The sequence below is a fragment of the Eurytemora carolleeae genome, unplaced genomic scaffold, assembly GCF_000591075.1.
Source record: "Eurytemora carolleeae unplaced genomic scaffold, Eaff_2.0 scaffold116, whole genome shotgun sequence".
NCBI classification, from domain to species: Eukaryota; Metazoa; Arthropoda; class Copepoda; order Calanoida; family Temoridae; genus Eurytemora; species Eurytemora carolleeae.
Genome location: NW_019396247.1, coordinates 206,295 through 226,450, shown reverse-complemented (window position 1 = coordinate 226,450; position 20,156 = coordinate 206,295). Strand labels below are relative to the sequence as shown.

The 20,156-nt window shown below is 32.2% G+C and overlaps 1 protein-coding gene across 6 annotated transcripts; it reads right to left on the bottom strand.

Annotated features, from left to right (window-relative positions):
• Window positions 1-531: 531 nt before the first annotated feature.
• On the bottom strand, window positions 532-19,168 carry LOC111699296 (glycogen [starch] synthase). 6 transcript variants are annotated; one of them, XM_023469933.1, is made up of 23 exons: window positions 18,145-18,257; window positions 17,145-17,201; window positions 16,016-16,105; window positions 15,627-15,680; window positions 15,136-15,177; window positions 14,397-14,466; window positions 13,871-13,968; window positions 13,540-13,580; window positions 10,272-10,359; window positions 10,135-10,183; window positions 9,438-9,478; window positions 9,045-9,109; window positions 8,893-8,935; window positions 8,263-8,328; window positions 6,326-6,362; window positions 5,967-6,037; window positions 5,401-5,463; window positions 5,040-5,100; window positions 4,256-4,305; window positions 1,863-1,947; window positions 1,709-1,788; window positions 1,161-1,319; window positions 532-646 (listed from the first exon to the last, which is right to left on the bottom strand). In XM_023469933.1, the coding sequence occupies exons 1-22, from the start codon at window positions 18,171-18,173 to the stop codon at window positions 1,181-1,183; spliced, it is 1,419 nt and encodes a 472-aa protein (XP_023325701.1). In that variant the 5' UTR covers window positions 18,174-18,257; the 3' UTR covers window positions 532-646; window positions 1,161-1,180. The 6 variants fall into 6 exon arrangements, with proteins under 6 accessions (XP_023325701.1, XP_023325704.1, XP_023325698.1 ...); XM_023469936.1 differs by lacking the exon at window positions 532-646 and adding an exon at window positions 19,148-19,168 and having other exon boundaries at window positions 693-1,319; window positions 18,145-18,263; XM_023469930.1 differs by lacking the exon at window positions 532-646 and adding an exon at window positions 693-830.
• Window positions 19,169-20,156: the final 988 nt, after the last annotated feature.

The following is a 20,156-nucleotide window of genomic DNA, read 5'->3' as shown; positions in this document are numbered from 1 at the left end:
TTTGTTGCGTGTTAAATATTTGTAAATTTGAAAGCGCGATTCTCAAGAATTACTTGGATTGTTGATCTTAGCGTTGCAAATTTATTTCAATTCATTGACCATTTAATTCCGTTTCTTGCCTAGAAATTCTAGCCTAATTATTACTCGCCCATTTCTACTGCATGAAAGGAATTATCGTGTAGTTAATGATCTTGACAATATCTTCCACATTATTGATCAGATACAGGTTGTAATGTTTCCGCTGTGAATGGTACATTTCCATCTTTGCATAAAGGGTCACTTAGAATTACACTTATAGTCCCTAGTTAACTGATCTATCTGATTGAATAAAGTAGTTCACCTAGAAATGGGTAATCAGTCTTCTTGACTATCTTATTCAACTACCGTTAGAGATTTCGAATATAAGATGACTTAACACAAACATAAAATATATTTCAAACATAATTTTACAAGATTTTTGAAATATTAAAAAAGATAAAAGTAATAAAATTGTGTGAGTGCAGTATTTATACTGCAATATTCAATATATTGAGTAGAAACAAGAAAATACATCACTCTACAATTCACAATATAAGATCAGATCACATGAATAAAAAGCAATGAAGGTAAAACGGAAACATTTTGCCACTTTCAGCTTTCGGAAATTCTAACAGAATTCACATTTTTACAAAAATTATCATAATTTTTTTTAAAAATTCTTTTGACTTTAACTTTTCCATTCTAGTGTTCTCTCGAAATGATTTGCAAAATTTGAAAATGTTTCGAGTTTAATCAATTAACAAAATATATTTTGAGAAAGTTTTGATGCTATTTCTGTCAGACTAGGAGAACTTTGGGGAGATTGTGTTTAGATAGGGAATTAGGAAATATAGAAACGAGAAGAGGGATAAAATTATATTAGATAGGGGAAATTATAGGGAGAAAGGGTTAGTTTGATAATGAATACCAGACTGTTCTGAAATATCAAGATAAGAAGGAGGAGCACGGTGAGAAAAGCCAAGAAATATAGGTATGTTTGAAGAATAGTTTAAAAGGGAGTAAAAATGAGAACAAGGTCGAAAATTGTGGTTCGAGTTTATGCGAAGAAAAAAAGAGGAAAGAAAACAAAGAAAAAAAAAACCAGCTTTGTCAATGATCTATAATCAGGACAGTCTACAAACCTTGATTTAAAAACTCTTGGTCAAAATTCATCCTCGAACTCGTTCTCTTGATCAATCTCCGCCTCAGTGTCTTGATCAATCTCCGCCTCAGACTCCGCCTCTTCCGGTTCAGTTTTACGGCGGACGGATAAGGAGAATGAACTTCCGGGTTTAGGAAACCTTTCAAGAAATATAAAAATCATTGACATTAAAAGAAATAAGGTTCAATTCAAATTAAATGATAAAACGATAAAAAGCAAATATTTTACATTTAATGCGTTGAAAGCTCAAACTTGAGAAAATAAATATAGGATTAAGAACATACTACAAATATCTTCTAAATTATCAGATAGCTTATTAAGAATAACCGTTTCTCAAAAATGTTAACGCAAAATGTAATACCTGCACAAAACCAATCGATTCCTGTAAAACTACCTGTAACAGACCAAGTACAACCCGTAACAGGCTATAAGAACTACCATTAAAAGACCAAGTGCTAATTGTAAAAAACAAAGTACTATATATACCTCTTTAAAGCTAAGTACTACATATAAAAAACAAAGTATTACCTATAAAAAGATGAGCTAGCTTCAGCAATGGTTTCAGGTAAGTATTCAGTATAGTTCTTGGCTAATGCAGTAACACGAGACTAGGCAAATAATAAAAATATGAAAAAAATGTTAAGGTTTAAAATCAAGGCACATTTTCACTTTTTAATACAACCTGTGTGTAGTATTTGTTCAATCTTTTCCAATCTAGAAGGTCGGAAAGACGTTCCGTTCGGTTCCTCTGCATAATCCGCTGTTTTCTAAACATGGATTTATAAATAAAAAGGACTGCATATTACATAATCCGCTGTTTTCTAAACATGGATTTAGAATTAAAAGGACTGCATATTACATAATCCTCGGTTTTCCAAACATGGATTTATAAATAAAAGGACTGCATACTGCATAATCCACTGTTTTCTAAACATATGGATTTATAAATAAAAGGACTGCATACTACATAATCCGCTGTTTTCTAAACATGGATTTATAAATAAAAGGACTGCATATTACATAATCCTCGGTTTTCTAAGCATGGATTTAGAATTAAAAGGACTCCATACTACATAATCCTCGGTTTTCTAAACATGGATTTATAAATAAAAGGACTGCATATTACATAATCCTCGGTTTTCTAAGCATGGATTTAGAACTAAAAAGACTGCATACTGCATAATCTGCTGTTTTCTAAACATGGATTTAAAAACACAAGGTCAGCATAATCCTCTTTTCTAAACAAGGATTTATAATTACATGGACTGCATATTGAATAATCCAATGTTTTCTAAACATGGATTTAGTAGTAGAAGGACAGCATAATACTCTCTAAACGTGGATTTATAAATAAAGTGATTTCACAATCCATTACTTTTTTACATGGATTAAGAAATACAGGAGTTGTACAATATTTAGCTTTGAAAACATGGATTAAGGAAACCAGAAATTGTAATTCTATCTGCTCCCTTCAAGAGCCTTGATTTATAAATACAGAAAATTAAAAACCTTCGGTTTGATTAACAAGGAATTTTGAATACAAGGACTGCAAAAAGGAATAAAATCATAAAATTAGACAGGATCGTGGCAAAGGGGCTACATTAGCTTCTGCTTTCTCTACATGGATTCAGGAATACAGGGGTTGTAAAATCATCCGCTTTCTGCAACAACATGGATTAATTAATTAAACAGGGATTGCATAATCCTTGGTTTTCTAAACAGGAATTATAAAAACAAGGACTAAATCATCCTCGTCCGTCCTAACCATGGATTTAGGAAAACCGGGATTGTGTGAACCTTTGCTTTCTAAATGTGAATTTATAAACAGCTGGGACTTAATATGATAAATGTAAAAGACATAAACTAACTAGTTTCTCTTGATACNAAAATTTAGTTTAAAGTGTCCGACTTGAGGGATAGTTACCATTTGATTTTGATTTGGATGAAGTAAAAAGAAATAGAAGATTAACCCCTCTAATCCTTTGAAATTCCTCAAAAATGGGCCCCAGTTTATAGTTTTAAATTTTAGAATGGGTCATTAAAGTTTTTGTCATCCGATCCTTCCATTTGGTGTTGAACTATGTCAAATATTCGAAAATTTGTCTATTAACTTTAGCAAATATACAGAGTTTATCTACAAGTACATTGAAGGTTATAAAAGTATATAGAAGTTCTACTCTAATTTTGCTCTTCCCGCAGGAATGAACACATTTTCTCAAGACCTATAGTTTCCTCTCAGTTACTACCGGTTCCGGTATTACTTCTGGTTCCTGTACATGGTTTAAGGGTTTGGGATTTGCTCAAGGTCTTTATCTTCTTTCCAGCATGAGGGGATTTCTTGCACATACTTCTTCTTCTCCTTGTCTTAACTTTTAATCTTGTACATAAATGGAAACCTATGGGTTCTATCCTATGGGTCTCACTTCAAATAACTGGTTTAGCCTGTCGAGATAGAATTTTAAATGTTTTTCCTATTCTTAACACTTAACTCTATTCCTGCTGGGGGGGGTCCCCCCCCCAGCATATCCTGGTTTTCAAGTACCACAGCAGAGATAGGGTTAAGGTCCTTTTCCACCTTTCTCTGCTGTTCCTACTCTCGTATTGCTGTTGCTGACATTTTTCCATTCACTGCTTCCCGAAATTCTTTGGACACTAAAGTACTTGTCACTAATTCCCAGTATCTACCAGCGCTAATACACAAGTCTCAGTTTTGAATTTCTTAAATTTTGCATACGAGGTTTATTGTCTTTTCCATACTAATCAAGTTTGTCATTAACTCTTCCTTCCAATTATTAACTTCCTCTTGTTTGACCTCATTATCTTCTATGTACCTATATTAAAAATGAAATTTAAAAATGAAAAATCTTAAAACACATAAAAACAATTAGATCTTCATTATTAGAACTAAAATTAATGAAAAGCGAAAAATAGTTTAATCAACGTAAAAAAAGGTGTTCAACCTTCAACTTCTCTTAAGCGCCGATTCAAGTTCAAGTGAAGTAATTCAAATTAATTTACGAAGCTCAATTCATGCTATTCATTAAATTATGTCTAGAATTTCTTTCCCTTACTTACTTCCTATCTATAATGTAGACACCGTAGGCCTTGGTATCTGCTACGTACTCCTGTAAAATTCAAATAGTTTTATTTACAACTATCATACTATCATAGTTTTAATACAAATCCACGAAAAATTATCTAATCTCCCAAGAAATCTTGTGTTGTCTTAGAAAATGAATTTCTCCGAAAATCTTCTTAAAATTATAAAAATAATAGACATTTTTACAGAAATTAACTTTAACTCTAAATTTTGAGATAAATAAGTTAGCAAGAGGAAAAGTAATAAAGAAATTTTGGTTAAATAATTCTATAAATCTGAATCTAATTTATCAAAGTATATAAATCTATAAATCTGAATCTAATTTATTAAAGTATATAAATCTATAAATCTTAATCAAATTTATTAAAAAATATAATTATATATAGCTGAATCTAATTTTTTAAGTATATAAAACTATAAATCTGAATCTAGTTTATTTAAGTATATAAATCTATAAATCTGAATCTAATTTATTTAAGTATATAATTCTATAAATCTGAATCTAATTTATTAAGGTGTATAGTTCTAAATATCTGAATCTAATTCTATATCTAAATCTAATTTATTAAAGTATATATTTCTATAAATCTGAATCTAATTTATCAAAGTATATAGTTCTATGAATCTGAATGTAATTCATTTAAGTATATAAAAGTATAAATCTTGATCTAATTTATTAAAGTATATAAATCTATAAATCTGAATCTAATTTAATAAAGTATATAAATCTATGAATCTGAATATAAATAATATATATACCTGGATAAAACATCCAAACCCCGATAGATTAGACGTGATACTAGGGATACCCATCACAGTGCTAAATTATTCAAGATAAAGGATTTAGGTAGAGATGGGCATCATTATTATTAGATTTTAGATATTCAATAATTTGTCTTTTGATAGGAGACCTCTCAACAATTTATAAGTTTTATGTAATTTAAACTTTTATTTTATCAGTTTGCTGAACAAAGCAAGTGTCCAAGCTAATTTATACGATGAAAAAGATAAACTTCAATTGATAAACTTGGGCTGAAATCAACATATTTCCCACGCAAGTCCGTTTGAAAACAAAGTTATAAAATTTTAAAATTAAAAATTCCCAAAAAAAATAATTTACCATTCCGCAGGAGTATAACCCCAGGGCTCGTAGTAGGAGGGAAAACAGCCTAAATGGCATCCTCTACAAAATATATATTTTCATTTTTCCTTTTTTTAATCGGAAAAACTAAAGTTGAATGAATAAAATTTAGTTTAAAGTGTCCGACTTGAGGGATAGTTACCATTTGATTTTGATTTGGATGAAGTAAAAAGAAATAGAAGATTCTTTATAGCCGATTGAGGGTCAGAAATAATGTTAACAATTTTGAATTAGTCGCAGTATGATGTGTTGGAATTTTCAAGCTTATTTAATCAGACCTTCTTTCACAAAAATCTAAGATGTATTTAAAAACCTTTTTTTATTAGATATTGCAAAAAAAATTCCCACTGCCATAAAATAAAAAAGCCATGACGAAAATTGAAGTCAATATGAAATTTTGCTGTAACTTGTCGGAGTAAAATGTTCAAAATATAATAAAAAATACATACACCAGAAAATAATTTTTAACAATCAAATTCATGTTGTGCCCCTCAAAAATAAAACCCAGCAAAAAATATGTATATCGCGCGCTAGCCTTAACGTACCTAATGAATTCATCGTAGGAGAGTCCGAGAAGCGGATTATCTGAATTCAAGAAGTCAGGATGGAAAACAACCTATGGAAGACGACCTTAGATAACAAATAAAAAATCGAAATCCCTGAAAAAAATCTCTGAATTTGACAGAAAAATTAAAGCTCAACCCTAGGTAACAATTTCAACCTCTCCCCAACTGTTCTTGGAATTTTATGCTCACTCTTGAGCTAAGCGCTGCGGTCTAAGGTCTGAGCATAATTCCTGAGGCCGAGCGCTGCAGCAAACTAAGTTTAGTAAAGATATACTTAAAATTTAGTGTCAACCAATATTTGAGACAGAAATCATAAACTATAATTCACCAAAACTCACCTTTACTCTATCAGATGGAGCATTTAACAGGTGACATCTATAACAATAGTCAATATATCACAAATAAACTAAGAATTTTAAGTAACTTACAAAAATTATAGTCTTTATATGTAACATTCATAGAAGATTTTATTAACATCAACTTGGAAAATAAAGAAAAATTTCTAACAAACCAGAAGATCTTGTAAAAAACCGGAAAATGTTAAAATTAATTTTAAAAATTGGATTAGTGAGATTGTCTTGAATGTAAACAAAGCTTGGAAAGTATGACAGAGACCAATTTCACAAATTAGCATAATCTGAATTCGATATTTAAACAATGTAACTCAGGGATACAAGTAGATATTTTACTCAAGATATATCAACTGTAATTCACGGATCTAGGAAGACAATTTTGAAGAACTTTAGAATGTTCTGAGATTAAAATTAAACTGCGTTGTCAATGAAAAAGTTGTCAAAAAAATAAGTAGTTACAGACAGAGTTAATCTAATTAACCGTGAGCTGACAGCATCTAAAAATAAGGATTAAAAAAACTCTTAATCAATATTCTAAAATTTTACACTTTGTAAAAACTGAAAACTTTGAAATTTATAAATTCAGAAGTTTAAAGTTGAGGGAGGTGAAATTTCCCAAAGTTTAAATAATAAACACTCTCGTTGAATGGATTGCTAACATTGTCTAGTTTCTGATGACTCGCGAAGAGAAACAAAGTTGGAGATTTTAAATTTTGATAAAAGTTAGAAACTGTATCAATCTAAGGAAACTGTGATCAAGTGAGGATTCACAATGGAAAATAATAAAGTACGGTTTATTGCTCCCAAGTGAGAATATGTTTGTTAGCCTGATAATCTAACCCAAGCCAAGCGCTAAAAGTTATTGAACTCTTAATATGTTTGCAGCCTGATGATCAAACAGGCCAGGACAGTAGTAGTACCAAAGCAGGAAAAGGGGGAAAACAGGATTCTACAGCCAAGGAAGAAAGGATCAAGATCAGCTATATTGGATTCCCTATACCCAGTATTCACTAAGTATAGAATAGGAGAAGTTCCATGGAATATACATTCGCTACTGTAAGTAAATGGCATGTTGAAGAAGAGTTAATCAATTGTACGATCACCATTTTGTGTAGTTAACATGTAAATATAGTTTTGTGTGCAAACATGTTTCGTTATTCCACTCAATCCTGGCCTTAATTTTCAACTACACCCCAAGCTTGTTAAATCAGGCCAGATTTTTGTTTGATGAAATATCTAGCCGCCTTTGTGTTTCTATTCAGCAATAACCGATAAACAAAGACGACTAATAAGTACACAGTCAGTTCGCTGCATTTGTGAATTAATTAGTTAAATTAATCGTCTATGATACATTTAAAGGGACTGTGAAGGTAATATAAAGCAACCATTCAAATAAAGATTTTAATGTCTGTCCCACAAGGTACCTAGTGAAACCTTTATCTGACTGAAGTGAAAGAGTATTTGCTAAATCCTTTTTGCACCCGCAAAAATTTATACAAATTGGAGCAAAAAATTGAAAAAATAAAATCCTCATTCGCAAAACAAAGATTATTAGGAAGTTGTATTTTCAATATTTTCCAACCCTGTAGATCTGGGTCAGGGTATCAAAAGATTTATCTCGGACTTCTGATTACTGTTTATTTGTCCGAATAGATATTTTAAAATTTGTTTGCTTTAAGGGTTTGAATGCTCGATAATTTTTCTCCAAGCATCGTAAAAAAAAAAAAATCAGATTTTAGCTAAAAAATTATAGAAAAATGTCCTGAAATTATGTATGAATTGTAAAATTTAAAGACTGGAGCAAGTTGCGCATTTCTATCATAAAAGTGCATAACTTCATAGTTTCGCCCTTACTTAAAAAACCGAATTTGAACTAACTCCACCTATTGAGCAAAAATAGAACCAAATTAAATGAACTCCACCTGTTGAGCGCAAGTAGAACTGGGTCCTTGTCTGCTTCCACCAGATTATGTGTGGTAATGGGAGGCCTGTATGAAATGCACAATTTGTTCTTGTCTGTCTAATTGTTTGTTTTATTTGTAAGACGATAACTCATAAAAAAATCTCAACTGAATGTCAAAATATCCCGCCTCAATGTTATATTATCCTCCCATCTCAAATTTTCCCTTCCAATCTCAAAATATCTTAACTTAATTACAAAATGTCCCACCTCCATCTCAAAATGTCCCAGCTCCATCTCAAAATGTCCCACCTCCATCTCNTCAAAATATCCCACCTTAATCTCATAATATCCCACCTTAATCTCAAAATATTCCACCTTAATCTCATAATATCCCACCTTAATCTCAAAATATTCCACCTTAATCTCATAATATCACACCTTAATCTCAAAATATCCCACCTTAATCTCAAAATATCCCACCTTAATCTCAAAATATCCCACCTTAATCTCAAAATATCCCACCTTAATCTCAAAATGTCCCAACTTTATCACTTAATCTCAAAGTTTTTCAACCTATTTACTTAATTTCAAAATGTCTAATCTTAATCTCAAAATATCCCTTTGTATAATCTCCGAAAAACAAACTTACCATTCAGATCTCTGGGAAGCTAATATCACGCGCTTTAATTTCACTAAAAATTAATTCATGTCAGATGTCAGACTTAGCTAAGATTTTTAAAGATGTCTATCATAAAAATTTGAGGCATCATTTTCTATTTACTTAATTACAAGCATGTTCACCTAAATCATTAGTTTCCAGGAGGGATTCTTGCACTGGAGCTTCACCTCGACAGCAGGATTCATACCTACATTGTAGTTATACTATACATGCAGTACTGTACAATTCATACTGTACACTTTGTTATTATACATGCAATTCTGCACGGTGTAAAATAAAGGACAAAATCAAGTTGGAAATAATAAATTAAGTATTTTCCCAAAGGCATTTTCCAAAGGGGGACTTCGCAAGTGTGAGTTTTCCAAGGGCAACTTTCCAATTATGTTTAAATTATCTTTTTATTTCGGTTTCAGATAAATGAATTACCTAGTACATTACTTATGAAAGTACATTACACTACCACATTAAATGAATAGATAAATTCAGAGAAAATTTTTAAAAAACAATTTTTTTACATTTTCTTCCCAATCTTAGCTTGTACATCCGCCACAGCCTCCTGCAAAAAAACATTAATTTTTAAACTTTTTTAAAGAAACAAAACAGATTTAAAATCGATTTCAAAATTCTGAATCTGTTCAGATTTAAATCTAAACATGTTTCAAAATCTATTTTACAAGAATCAAAATCTAATTGAACAGTGTAAAATTACTTATTTCTGCTAGCTAGGTATTTTACCAGTATTTCCCGGATTTCATTTTTGTAAAAAATTTTCCAAAAACATTTTCCCAAATCTTAATTTAGAGATGGGAAAATACATTAATAGATATGCTTGTATAATATATTTAGTTTAGTTCAAATGAAGGTTGTATAATTAAGCTGGGTTAGGGAAAACGTCGTATAATAGATAAAACCCTCAAATATGACGTCACTGATTGTAGAGGCGAGAAGTGACGTCAAATGTTTTTACCATTAAGAGACGACATTTTCCGTACATTGGAGGGCATTGATAGTAACAACCCAGCTTATATACAACCTCGTTTCCTTGTTGTTGACTTGTGCACTAAAACATCTAGGATAAAAAGGGCCGAGCCGAGAAATTGTGGAAAAGGTGATTAAGATCCGTCACTTGGAAAAGAACAAAACATGAATCAAATCAGATCACAAAGTTATGAAAAGTTAATCTATCTGAAAATCAAAAATATATTTAATAACCTGGAGGGATTTATTGATTGCATGTCCCCTCAGTGCATCCACATTAAAACTAAACAAAAAGTAAGTGTAACACTTTTTCTCCATAGTGGTCATAATTTAATGCAAAACCAAATTTACGAAAGACGACATTTATAAACCTTGTATTCTTCGCTGGAAATATGATGAACGCGATCACAGTGACGTCGCTGCCACAAGATTTCAAGTAGTGGTTGAGCCGAGCTAATCCTAGAGAAAGTGTAAAAACAACAATTAAATTTAATCATATTTGTTCCCTGCGCAACTAATTTGATCTAATTCATATACCCTACCCATAAACCATATGAACCATAGGACCAAATTAAAGGGACCGTTATGGTAAAAAGAAAGGGGGTATTCGGTTGAAGCCTTAACATTTTAGGAGTTGATCACCACCAACATTAGTTCTCTTTGAAAACATTGTCTAGAGAAATTGATACAAAACTGTGTGGTAACGTTAAAATAACACTCATATATAGGATATGGTACAAGAATCAAAGTTTTAAACATCATATTCAGCAAATACGGAACAAAACTCAAAATTAGGATAACCCAGAGGTGCCTAAACATTTTAGATACGCTTCTATTATAATTTCAATATAATATAATTTAAAAAATATAATTGAATTTAATCTTGTAACATCTGTATCTTGTGACGTGAATTTCAACCAATGGCAGTGCAATATACGCTCATATGGCTCCATCTGTATCACATGACCAGAATTTCCACCAATGACTGTTCAGTATCCATGGTCAAGTGGCTCCGTCGGTCATTTCACATATTCATGAGTTTTGGTCTAACTTTGCATAGTTTTAAATCAATTTTTCTATAGAAGGACATCAGAAAGAACCAATATTGGTTGTGATCAACTCAAATATTTAGGCTTCAGCATATGTCCCTGTAGGCTTCAATATATGCCCCTTTTGTTTTACCTTAACAGTCCCTTTAATAAACCAGCGGTAAGTAGTTCAACGACGTAACTGCGTCCAGGGGCGTATTTAGGAATTATCCAGGGGGCTTACGTTTTTTTCTGTTCCAGGGTCGGGGGGCTCAAAAAACCCCAGGAAATAATATATTTCACTGATCCAGGGGATGGGGCTGAGCCCCCACAGAAGCCCCCCCCCCCCCTAATACGCATCTGACTTTGCTGAACAACTTCTCTTTTCCGTTGAGTTCTATGCAGTTCAATTTTGTCTCGATGTTTAATAAATGTAGTCCCTTATCCTGGGAATTAAGAAGGCAAGATATATTCCATATCAATTACAAAATGTCACAACCTAACCCTTGACCAATAAAACACAGCTATGAAAACTATATATTTTAAATACAGGGACAAATTAATAGTGTCACAACGCCAGGAACTTTATTTTTAATCTAATTTAACTTTTGCAGCTCTAGACAAGAACATTTTATATTTAGAACTATAAAATACTTCTTTTGTCATGCGTAAGAGCTTGCAACCTTTCGATTACTGTATTAAATGTGAAGCCAAGAAACAAACCAATTTTTTCTTTTATATCTGATAAATCACACATATAGGAACTTTTTTGTTTAACATTTATGAAAATCGGATTTTGTCAAAGACTAATTTTTGAAATTTTAATCGTTCATAAACCTTTCCTGGGGTCATGTGAGGTCCCACACAAAATTAAATATATTGATGATAGACATGTTGTCAATTTAAATCCTTCCCCCCCTGAATAAAATAGCAGTGAAGGGCTTCAATGTGAATCGAACAGGTCACGCTTCAGCTGAAATTATTACGATCGCCCATGCTTGCTGTTCGTTGAGTGGAGCGGAAAAGGATTGAAGAATATCTGAGAGCTTGAGACAACCTATTGTAGTTGAGGTTGTCTCAGATATTCTCCAATCCTTCTCCGCTCCACTCCACGAACAGCAAGCATAAGCAATCGATAGAGCAACCAAAACATGAATATTGGTCAGTATTCTTCTTTATCAGCGCTTCTAACTACTCCATTACTTGATTCTTGAAGTCTTACATCTCAACCTTGACATTTAATATCTCAAGCTTGACATTTTCCACCTCAAGCTTGACATTTTCCACCTCAACTTTGACGTTTTCCACATCAAACTCGACATTTTCTAGTTCCTTGCAGACCTTTCATCTTTACCAGCATTTATTCCTTGTTTGGCCAAGTTAATTTCATTTGAAGTCTTTTCATCATTAAGAAGAGTTTGAGCAGAGTTAAGGGTTACTTGAAGAAGCATTAATTGTTCCTTAAGTTCAATCCCTGAATCCTTCATCATTTTGAGTTCCACCTCAACAGCTTCAAGTTCATTTATTCTAGTATCAAGGCTTTGCTTATCCTCCTCCAGAGTAGATTTCTCCAACTTCAAAACCTCTACTTCTTTTTTTAGAGCTTCGTGGGTGACACTATCAATATATTCTCCCCCCTCTTCCTCATTCTTGGACTTCTCCTCATTTAAGGTTTTCTCCTCTTCCATCTTCATCTTCTCTTGCAGGGCGTTATCTCTTTCCTGACCAACCACTTTAATTTCATCCCCAAGTTGAACAGGGTATGAAATTCAAAAGGTTAGACAGGAAAGAGACATAGGTGTAGTTCTTAGTAGTCACCAATCCTCGATATTTTCTCAGAAAAATACTCCACTTAGATAAGTCTATATAGTATATATGGTGGGTCACATAAACTTATGTCTACACTCTACACTTCTTTAATAACAGTTTTAGCTTAGACTTACGCAAATTATTTCTATAAAACTAAATAATTCGCTTCCTCAAGGTTAAAAATACATTTTGATGAACAGAAAACAAATACCGAAGTTTAAGAGGAAAATGAGTTCAGAAATGTTTGAAAAGGGAATAGTGTCACAACGCCAGGAACTTTGTTTAATTTAATTTAACTTTTGTAGCTCTAGACATGAACACTTTACATTTAGAACTATAAAATACTTATTTTGTCATGCGTAAGAGCTTGCAACCTTTGGATTACTGTATTAAGTATGAAGCCACGAAACAAACCAATTTTTTCTTTTATATCTGATAAATCACACATATAGGAACTTTTTTGTTTAACATCCAGCCATAGCAAAGAAAGTGGTCAGCCGGCAAAATAAAGTGGTCACCCAGGGAAATAAAGTGGTCACCCGGGGAAATAAAGTGGTCAGCCAGGGAAATAAAGTGGTCAGCCGGGGAAATAACGTGGTCAGCCGGGGAAATAACGTGGTCAGCCGGGGAAATAAAGTAGTTAGTCGGGGAAATAAAAGTGGTCAGCCAGGGAAATAAAGTGGTCATGCAGTAGATAACTGGCCCACACACGTAACTAGTTGAGTGTCCTTGATCAAAACTAGCCGGGAGAAAAAAGGGCTTTTACATTTTTGAGGGATATAAAACTTATAAAATTGTTTACCTTCAATAAAAATGTCTCCTCCTTTGTTCCCAAACTCATATCTGAAATATATTTAATTTGAATTGGTTACACAATATGAAAATTGACAATTAAATCGTAAGGCCTTTAAAAACGACTGAAGCACAAAAACCAGGCCTTAAATACACGAATATAGCAAATACAGACCCTGCAGATTGCCTGACTAAATCTCTGTGTTGACCCACACACCAGGCTACGCGTTGGAAAATTTTCAAATTTGTTTGCATATTAGAAAATTTTCAAATTTGTTTGAATATTAGAAAATTTTGAAATTATATATAACTTATATGACCACCATGAACAACATACTGACCGGCCTGCGATGAAGAAGAATAGGGTTTTATCCAGGTTGAAGTTTATATGCCCGTAGAAGTGACCGTGAACAAACTTCTGAATTTTCAACTTGTAAACCTAAATATTAATACTCTCAACAATCAAATGCAGGTAGATCAGGGGCGTATTCATACAAAGGAAAAACGAGTATTACATTATGCACGTACGTTTTCATCAGTTTTGAATCTTTTTGGGTCGTTTTTAGCATATCTCTTCCGTCAGGGTCTAAACTTGACAAGAAAATCAATATTCAGAATAAACAATATAAAAACAACTATTGGCTCAATCAGTTCAGGCGATTTCACGTTAATTGGATAGACCAATAAATATTTTTATTTAATTGATATTTGAAATATTATTGAGGTTGAACCTCTAGAACAGCGAGAAGTAGTTGGAACTACTACAGAAGCAATTCAACCAGCATTACAGAATTCAACTATACAACTCATTAAATCCGGTTTCTAATAAATTTACACATACTATTTTAAAAAAATCATATAATTAACCTGATGCAGATTTTGGAACTCATGGGACATGCGCAGAACATTCAAACCATTCGGGGTTATAAAGTCAGGTCTAAATTACAGGGTTATAAATTCAGGTCTAAATTACAGGGTTATTAAGTCGGGTCTAAATTACAGGGTTATAAGGTCAGATCTAAATAACAGGGTTATAAAGTCAGGTCTAAATTACAGGTTTATAAAGTCAAATCTAAATTACAGGGTAATAATTAGTCAGGTCTAAATTAGAGGGTTATATTTAGTCAGGTCTAAATTACAGGGTAAATAATTAGTCAGGTCTAAATCACAGGGTTATAATTAATCAGGTCTAAATTACAGGGTTATAATTAATCAGGTCTAAATTACAGGGTTATAATAAATAAGATCTAAATTACAGGGTTACAATTTGTTAGGTCTAAATTACAGGGTTATAAAGTCAGGTGTGACTGAAAAGGTTATTTAGTCAGGTTTAGCTTGAGCAGGGTTTGAAGTCTGATCTAATTAGTCTGGTCTATACATTGATGGATAAAATGATAAGTTGAATAATTTTCAAGCTGTTCAGTAAATCTGACAAACGGGTTTTACAATAATTAATGCAAGACATAAAATACAGATTTGAAAATAAAAATTTGAGTTCAAAGAAATTCTACTTTTATTGAATGGTTCACAATCACAATTCTAGCCGTTTAAAAAATAAACAATTAAGAAAATAAAATTGTTAAACTTTTTTGTTACATCAATAAACCTTCGTTTTATCAAATGCTGAGCTTCTTCGCCAGTAATCTCGCTAAAAATATGAAATTCAAGGTAAACATTGTTTAGCTCTTCCAGGTAATATAAACTCTGCTAAAAGGTAATATTTACTTAGGAGGTTTAAGCTTCTTACAGAATTGAAACATTATCAAATATAGGTACTTTTTGTCTATTCGAAGCAATCAATTCAATCAGATTCAGAACCTTTGAGTTGAGAATTTCAAGATCAAGCATTTCTGCGATTGGAAATTGATTGGATATTATTGTCCTTAAACGTTTGATCTTGATATCCAATGCGGGCACTTATTGATCTTTAAATTAGATAGTCGTCCGTCAAAGGAAATCGAAGATGAATTATATTATTGCTTGATTTCGAGAAGTTTTAATTCACATAGGGAAATAAACCGGATCCTCAAATATCAAAACTATTGAGATTTGCAAAAGTTTGAAAAAGTCCTAATTATGTCAGATTTCAATTGTTTCCTAACAGTTATAAAAACATGGGCGAGGCTTGCAGCAGCTCTTTCTAAACAGTATCTAAACAATAATAAGCTTAGAACCCAAACAGTATTTAAATTCTTTAACCCTCTGATGACGACCCTCTAATGCAGTCGACCCGTTCATGTTGATTCGTTCACGTCGACCCGTTCACGTTGACCCTGAAATTTTGACCCTGAAATGTTGACCCTATACAATGTTGATCCTTAAATGTTGATCCTTAAATGTTGACCCTGAAATGTTGACCCTTAAAGGTTGACCCTTAAAGGTTGACCCTTAAATGTTGACCCTTAAATGTTGACCCTTAAATGTTGACCCCCTATAATGTTGACCCCCTATAATGTTGACCCCCTATACTGTTGACCCTTTCATACCTGTGGTAGATTTTTCGTTTCCCTGCTTCAACATCAACATTGAAGTTCGCCAAGTAATTGTAGAAGTCCAGGGCCCCAGCACACAAATACCTGAAATATCGAGTGAATAAAGAAATCCAGGGCCCCAGCACACTGATATCTGAAATATCGAGTGAATAAAGAAATCCAGGACTCCAGCACACTGATATCTGAAATTTCGGGAATATAGAAAATCCTGGAACAAACCAACAAATATCTAAGATATATCCAGGGTCTCATTTTATACATATCTGAAGCATAAGGAAATATAAATCTAGAGCCCCAAAATCCCGAATATGAAAATGTAATACCTCACTCCTCAGCAAAATGAATATCAACCTAAAAATGTGATGGAGTTTATAAATATTGTTTGTACAGCAAAATAGTAACCCAGTTATTGAAAGTCCTAATTTTAACTCATTTTCAAAAATTTAAATATATCTTGAAGAAGATGAACTATCCCGAACTATTTAAACCAACTTTAAGAATAAGATCTATTCACCGAGCGGAGGAAGTCCAACCACAATAATTTCTTGTCAGAGCCACATTCTCCTCATTTTATCGTCCGAGCCAGATAAAACTATTTTTTAAGAATCGGGCCACGTTGAATGAAATATTGAATTTTAGTACAATGAAAAAAAATGTTTCTACAAATGGTAAACTTTTTTGCGCTATTTCAGATATTCCTGGTGTAAAATGCCGCAAAAAAAAAATCCATAGAACCATTAAACCATAGAATTTATCCGGGTGGTTCCATGGGGAAAATGATAGGCAGAGGTATGCCAAATATTTTGCTATTTTATTTTATATCGCAAAGGTTAGCCATTAAAGAGGCAGAAAAAGATTTAAGTTAACCTAAATAAAGTTTGACATCATTCTCATGGATTTGAAAATTCCAACATGATGTAAGTATTGCAATTTTTTAGTCTATCCATTTATTATGGCCTAATGTGGCCGGATAAAAAAATAGGCTTTTATCTTCAAGAATTGTAAATTTTAAGCACATAATAGTCGAGGGACGAGGATTCTAATGTGGCTCAGACGAGAAAATGAGAATGTGGCTCGGACGATAAATTGTTGTGGCTGGCCTTCCTCCCCTCATTCACCCAACCTGCCGAGTAGAGTAGCATGGGTAGTAAACACTGTAGCAACATTAACCTTCCACATCCTTCAAATAAAACATTTCTATTTTTTAAAAAACTAGTCTTTCATCTTCTATGTTAACATAAGCAAAAAATTCGCGAATTTGAAAAAAAATTCGAATTTTATGAAAGTCGGATATTGTTAAAGACTAATTTTTGAAATTTTGATCGTTCATAAACCTTTCCTGGGGTCATGTGAGGTCCCACACAAAAGTAAATATACAGATGATAGACATGTTGTCAATTTAAATCCTTCCCCCCCCTGAAAAGATTGCATTGAAGGGTATCATTGTGAATCGAACAGGCTGCGCTTCAGCTGAAATTACGATCACAAAAGTTACTTTTCAAAAATTTTCAGAATTATATAATTTTCATTTAAGTTATTTTTTATCCCTGTGGCTGTATAATTTAAGTTACCGAAAAAAATGTAGACAAAATTCCACAGTAAACTAATACATTGTTTAGGAACAGGCTGAGAAAATAATATTTAACTCTTTCATCGAAATCTTATTCAACTATTAGTTTCTAAAATCTCTCAACATTCACACAGTTTTTCTGGATTTTTATTTGAAAATATACAACATTTGAAGATTTGTAGAAATCGGCGAACAAATTCATAAAAAATAATGAAATACAATAAAATTATGAAAACGAAATAATTGACTCTAATATTGATTTGTTGACAAATTTCTTGTGAGAACTATTTTCTTAAGCATCTAATTAGTTTACTGTACAATTTTTACTTTATTTTTCGTCGTCGTCATTTAATAATTTAAAAAAAACCGATTCTGAAAACGTACCCACCCAAATTAATGATTTTGAACGTCGACTTTGCACTCAAACTAAAGTAATTATGCATAGTGGAAACGTTTTAAATGTCTAAAAAATTCTATAAAATTTGTCCCCAATACTAAATACTCAGTTCAACCACCATACAATCCCGGACACTCCCTTTAATTAAAATATTACCTTAGCATAATCAAAGCTACCCCGACCATCCACTCATGTACATGTACAACAACTAGAGGATTGTGTACAGTAGACGTACAGCAGTCTCCTCGGGGTGTACATGTTTCCTCCAAGGTCAACTTGAGTAGAGGATAAATAATTAGTTTTGAATTTCTTCTAAATATAAATTTAGCTCGTCTGTCTGTCTGTATCCAATAAACGTCAAAACGGCTGAACCGATCGGGCCCAAATTGTGTGTGGAACCTCACTTGACCCCAGGGTGGGTTTATGAATGATCATAGTTTTAAAAATTTGTGCAAGTTTTTTGTAAAATTTTGAAAATGCGCGAAAAAATATTATGAAATCCACAAACATTTTTTGTTTGTTTATTTTTGATACTGTACAAAGAGAAGATGCTCACAGATAAAGCCACGATGAAAAGTTGTAATAGAAGATGGGCGCGAAGCGCCCTAAAAGTCTAGTATCATTACATGCTAGGACAATTTCTCTGAGAAAAGAAATTGTATATGAAAATTAACTATGTTTCAACATCATAAGATTATAACCTTTTTATGTAAATGCAAGACTAGAACTGTTTTTCTATTTGAATAATCTTTCAGCAATAAGTCGTATTTCTTAAAGAAAATGAAAGAGCAATGTCTATTAGTGACTCCATGCAAAAATCTCGAGGCCCAATCTACAACAGTACACATGAAACATTAATCTAATTAAAAATGTGAAAATATAATGTGGTTTTCTCAAAAATGTTAACTTCTGACAATTCCTTAGTTGTTACTAAGGAATTGTAAATCAACTAAGCCACAAAACCCACTAATGAAAAAACAGTTAAAAAAGTGGATATCTAATTCATGATTAACAAACTTCCAAGAATATAGTTGTAAATGGAGCAATGTTATCTTTGCATAAAGGTCACTTTACATTACGCATACAATCCTTTAATGACAAAATATGGTTTGATTATAAATTGGTGAACAATCTCCTAAGTTAATAATTTAATCTCTTCCTGATAATTGAACTCTGCCACAAACTGTTTTACAACAAAATCAGCAGAAAATTAAGTTGAAATAAAATATTCATATTTTAATAAATGTACACTGTAATGTAAACGTATTGTATGACCTGAAAGTGAATGAACTATAATTAGAAAAGGTGAAGGCACCCCTATATATCTATCTATGAACAAAGGCCTACATATCTTTAGCACATAATTAAACAATCAAACAGAACTTACTAGTTGTATTTATCTTATTTATACACCCTGATAATTACAATGCATTACATTTATTTTGATAAATTGTGTTAAATCCAAACTTGATTTAATATTTTTTATTTCACAATAACTCAGTTAATGAACACTTCATGGGAAATTACTTGTACGGCTTTGAGACTTTGTAGATTTAAATAAATTTAACATTTTTCATTCTTTTTCATCAAAGTGTGTTCTTAATCATGACGATACCCATTAAGATATCCCTACTTTTCATTTTCAAAATTCGCCATTTTCACTCAAAAATATAACTTACGGATTTGCGCAGAAAAGTAAAGAATAAAATTTATGGATTCAATGAAGACAATAAAACTTGTAAGGGTTTACTTTAAATTACATCTACAGTCCCTTTAATGTACAGGGTGATTAAAAAACGTGGACCTATATGCGTATTTTCATACAGTTCTTGTTTCCATGAATTCAGATATCCGGCCGCTGATCCGATATCAAACAGGACAACAGTCGGGTTTCCTTCTATCAACCAGTTTCCTGAAATTTCAAAATTTGAAAGAAAAAATGAATGGTTTAGGGTCATATGTAGTTTTAATTTGCACATTCTTAGTTTTTCTTAACCCTGCTTATCCTGGTTTTCAAGTACCCCAGCAGAGATAGGGTTAATTACACATTTGAAATGGCGTGGTCAAGGACTTTTCACCAAAAATGTCAATTTTATCATTTTTTGGAATTTTTTTGCAAAATTTTTTACTTTATAACTTATTTTCGCAAAAAATCAATTTTTGCAACT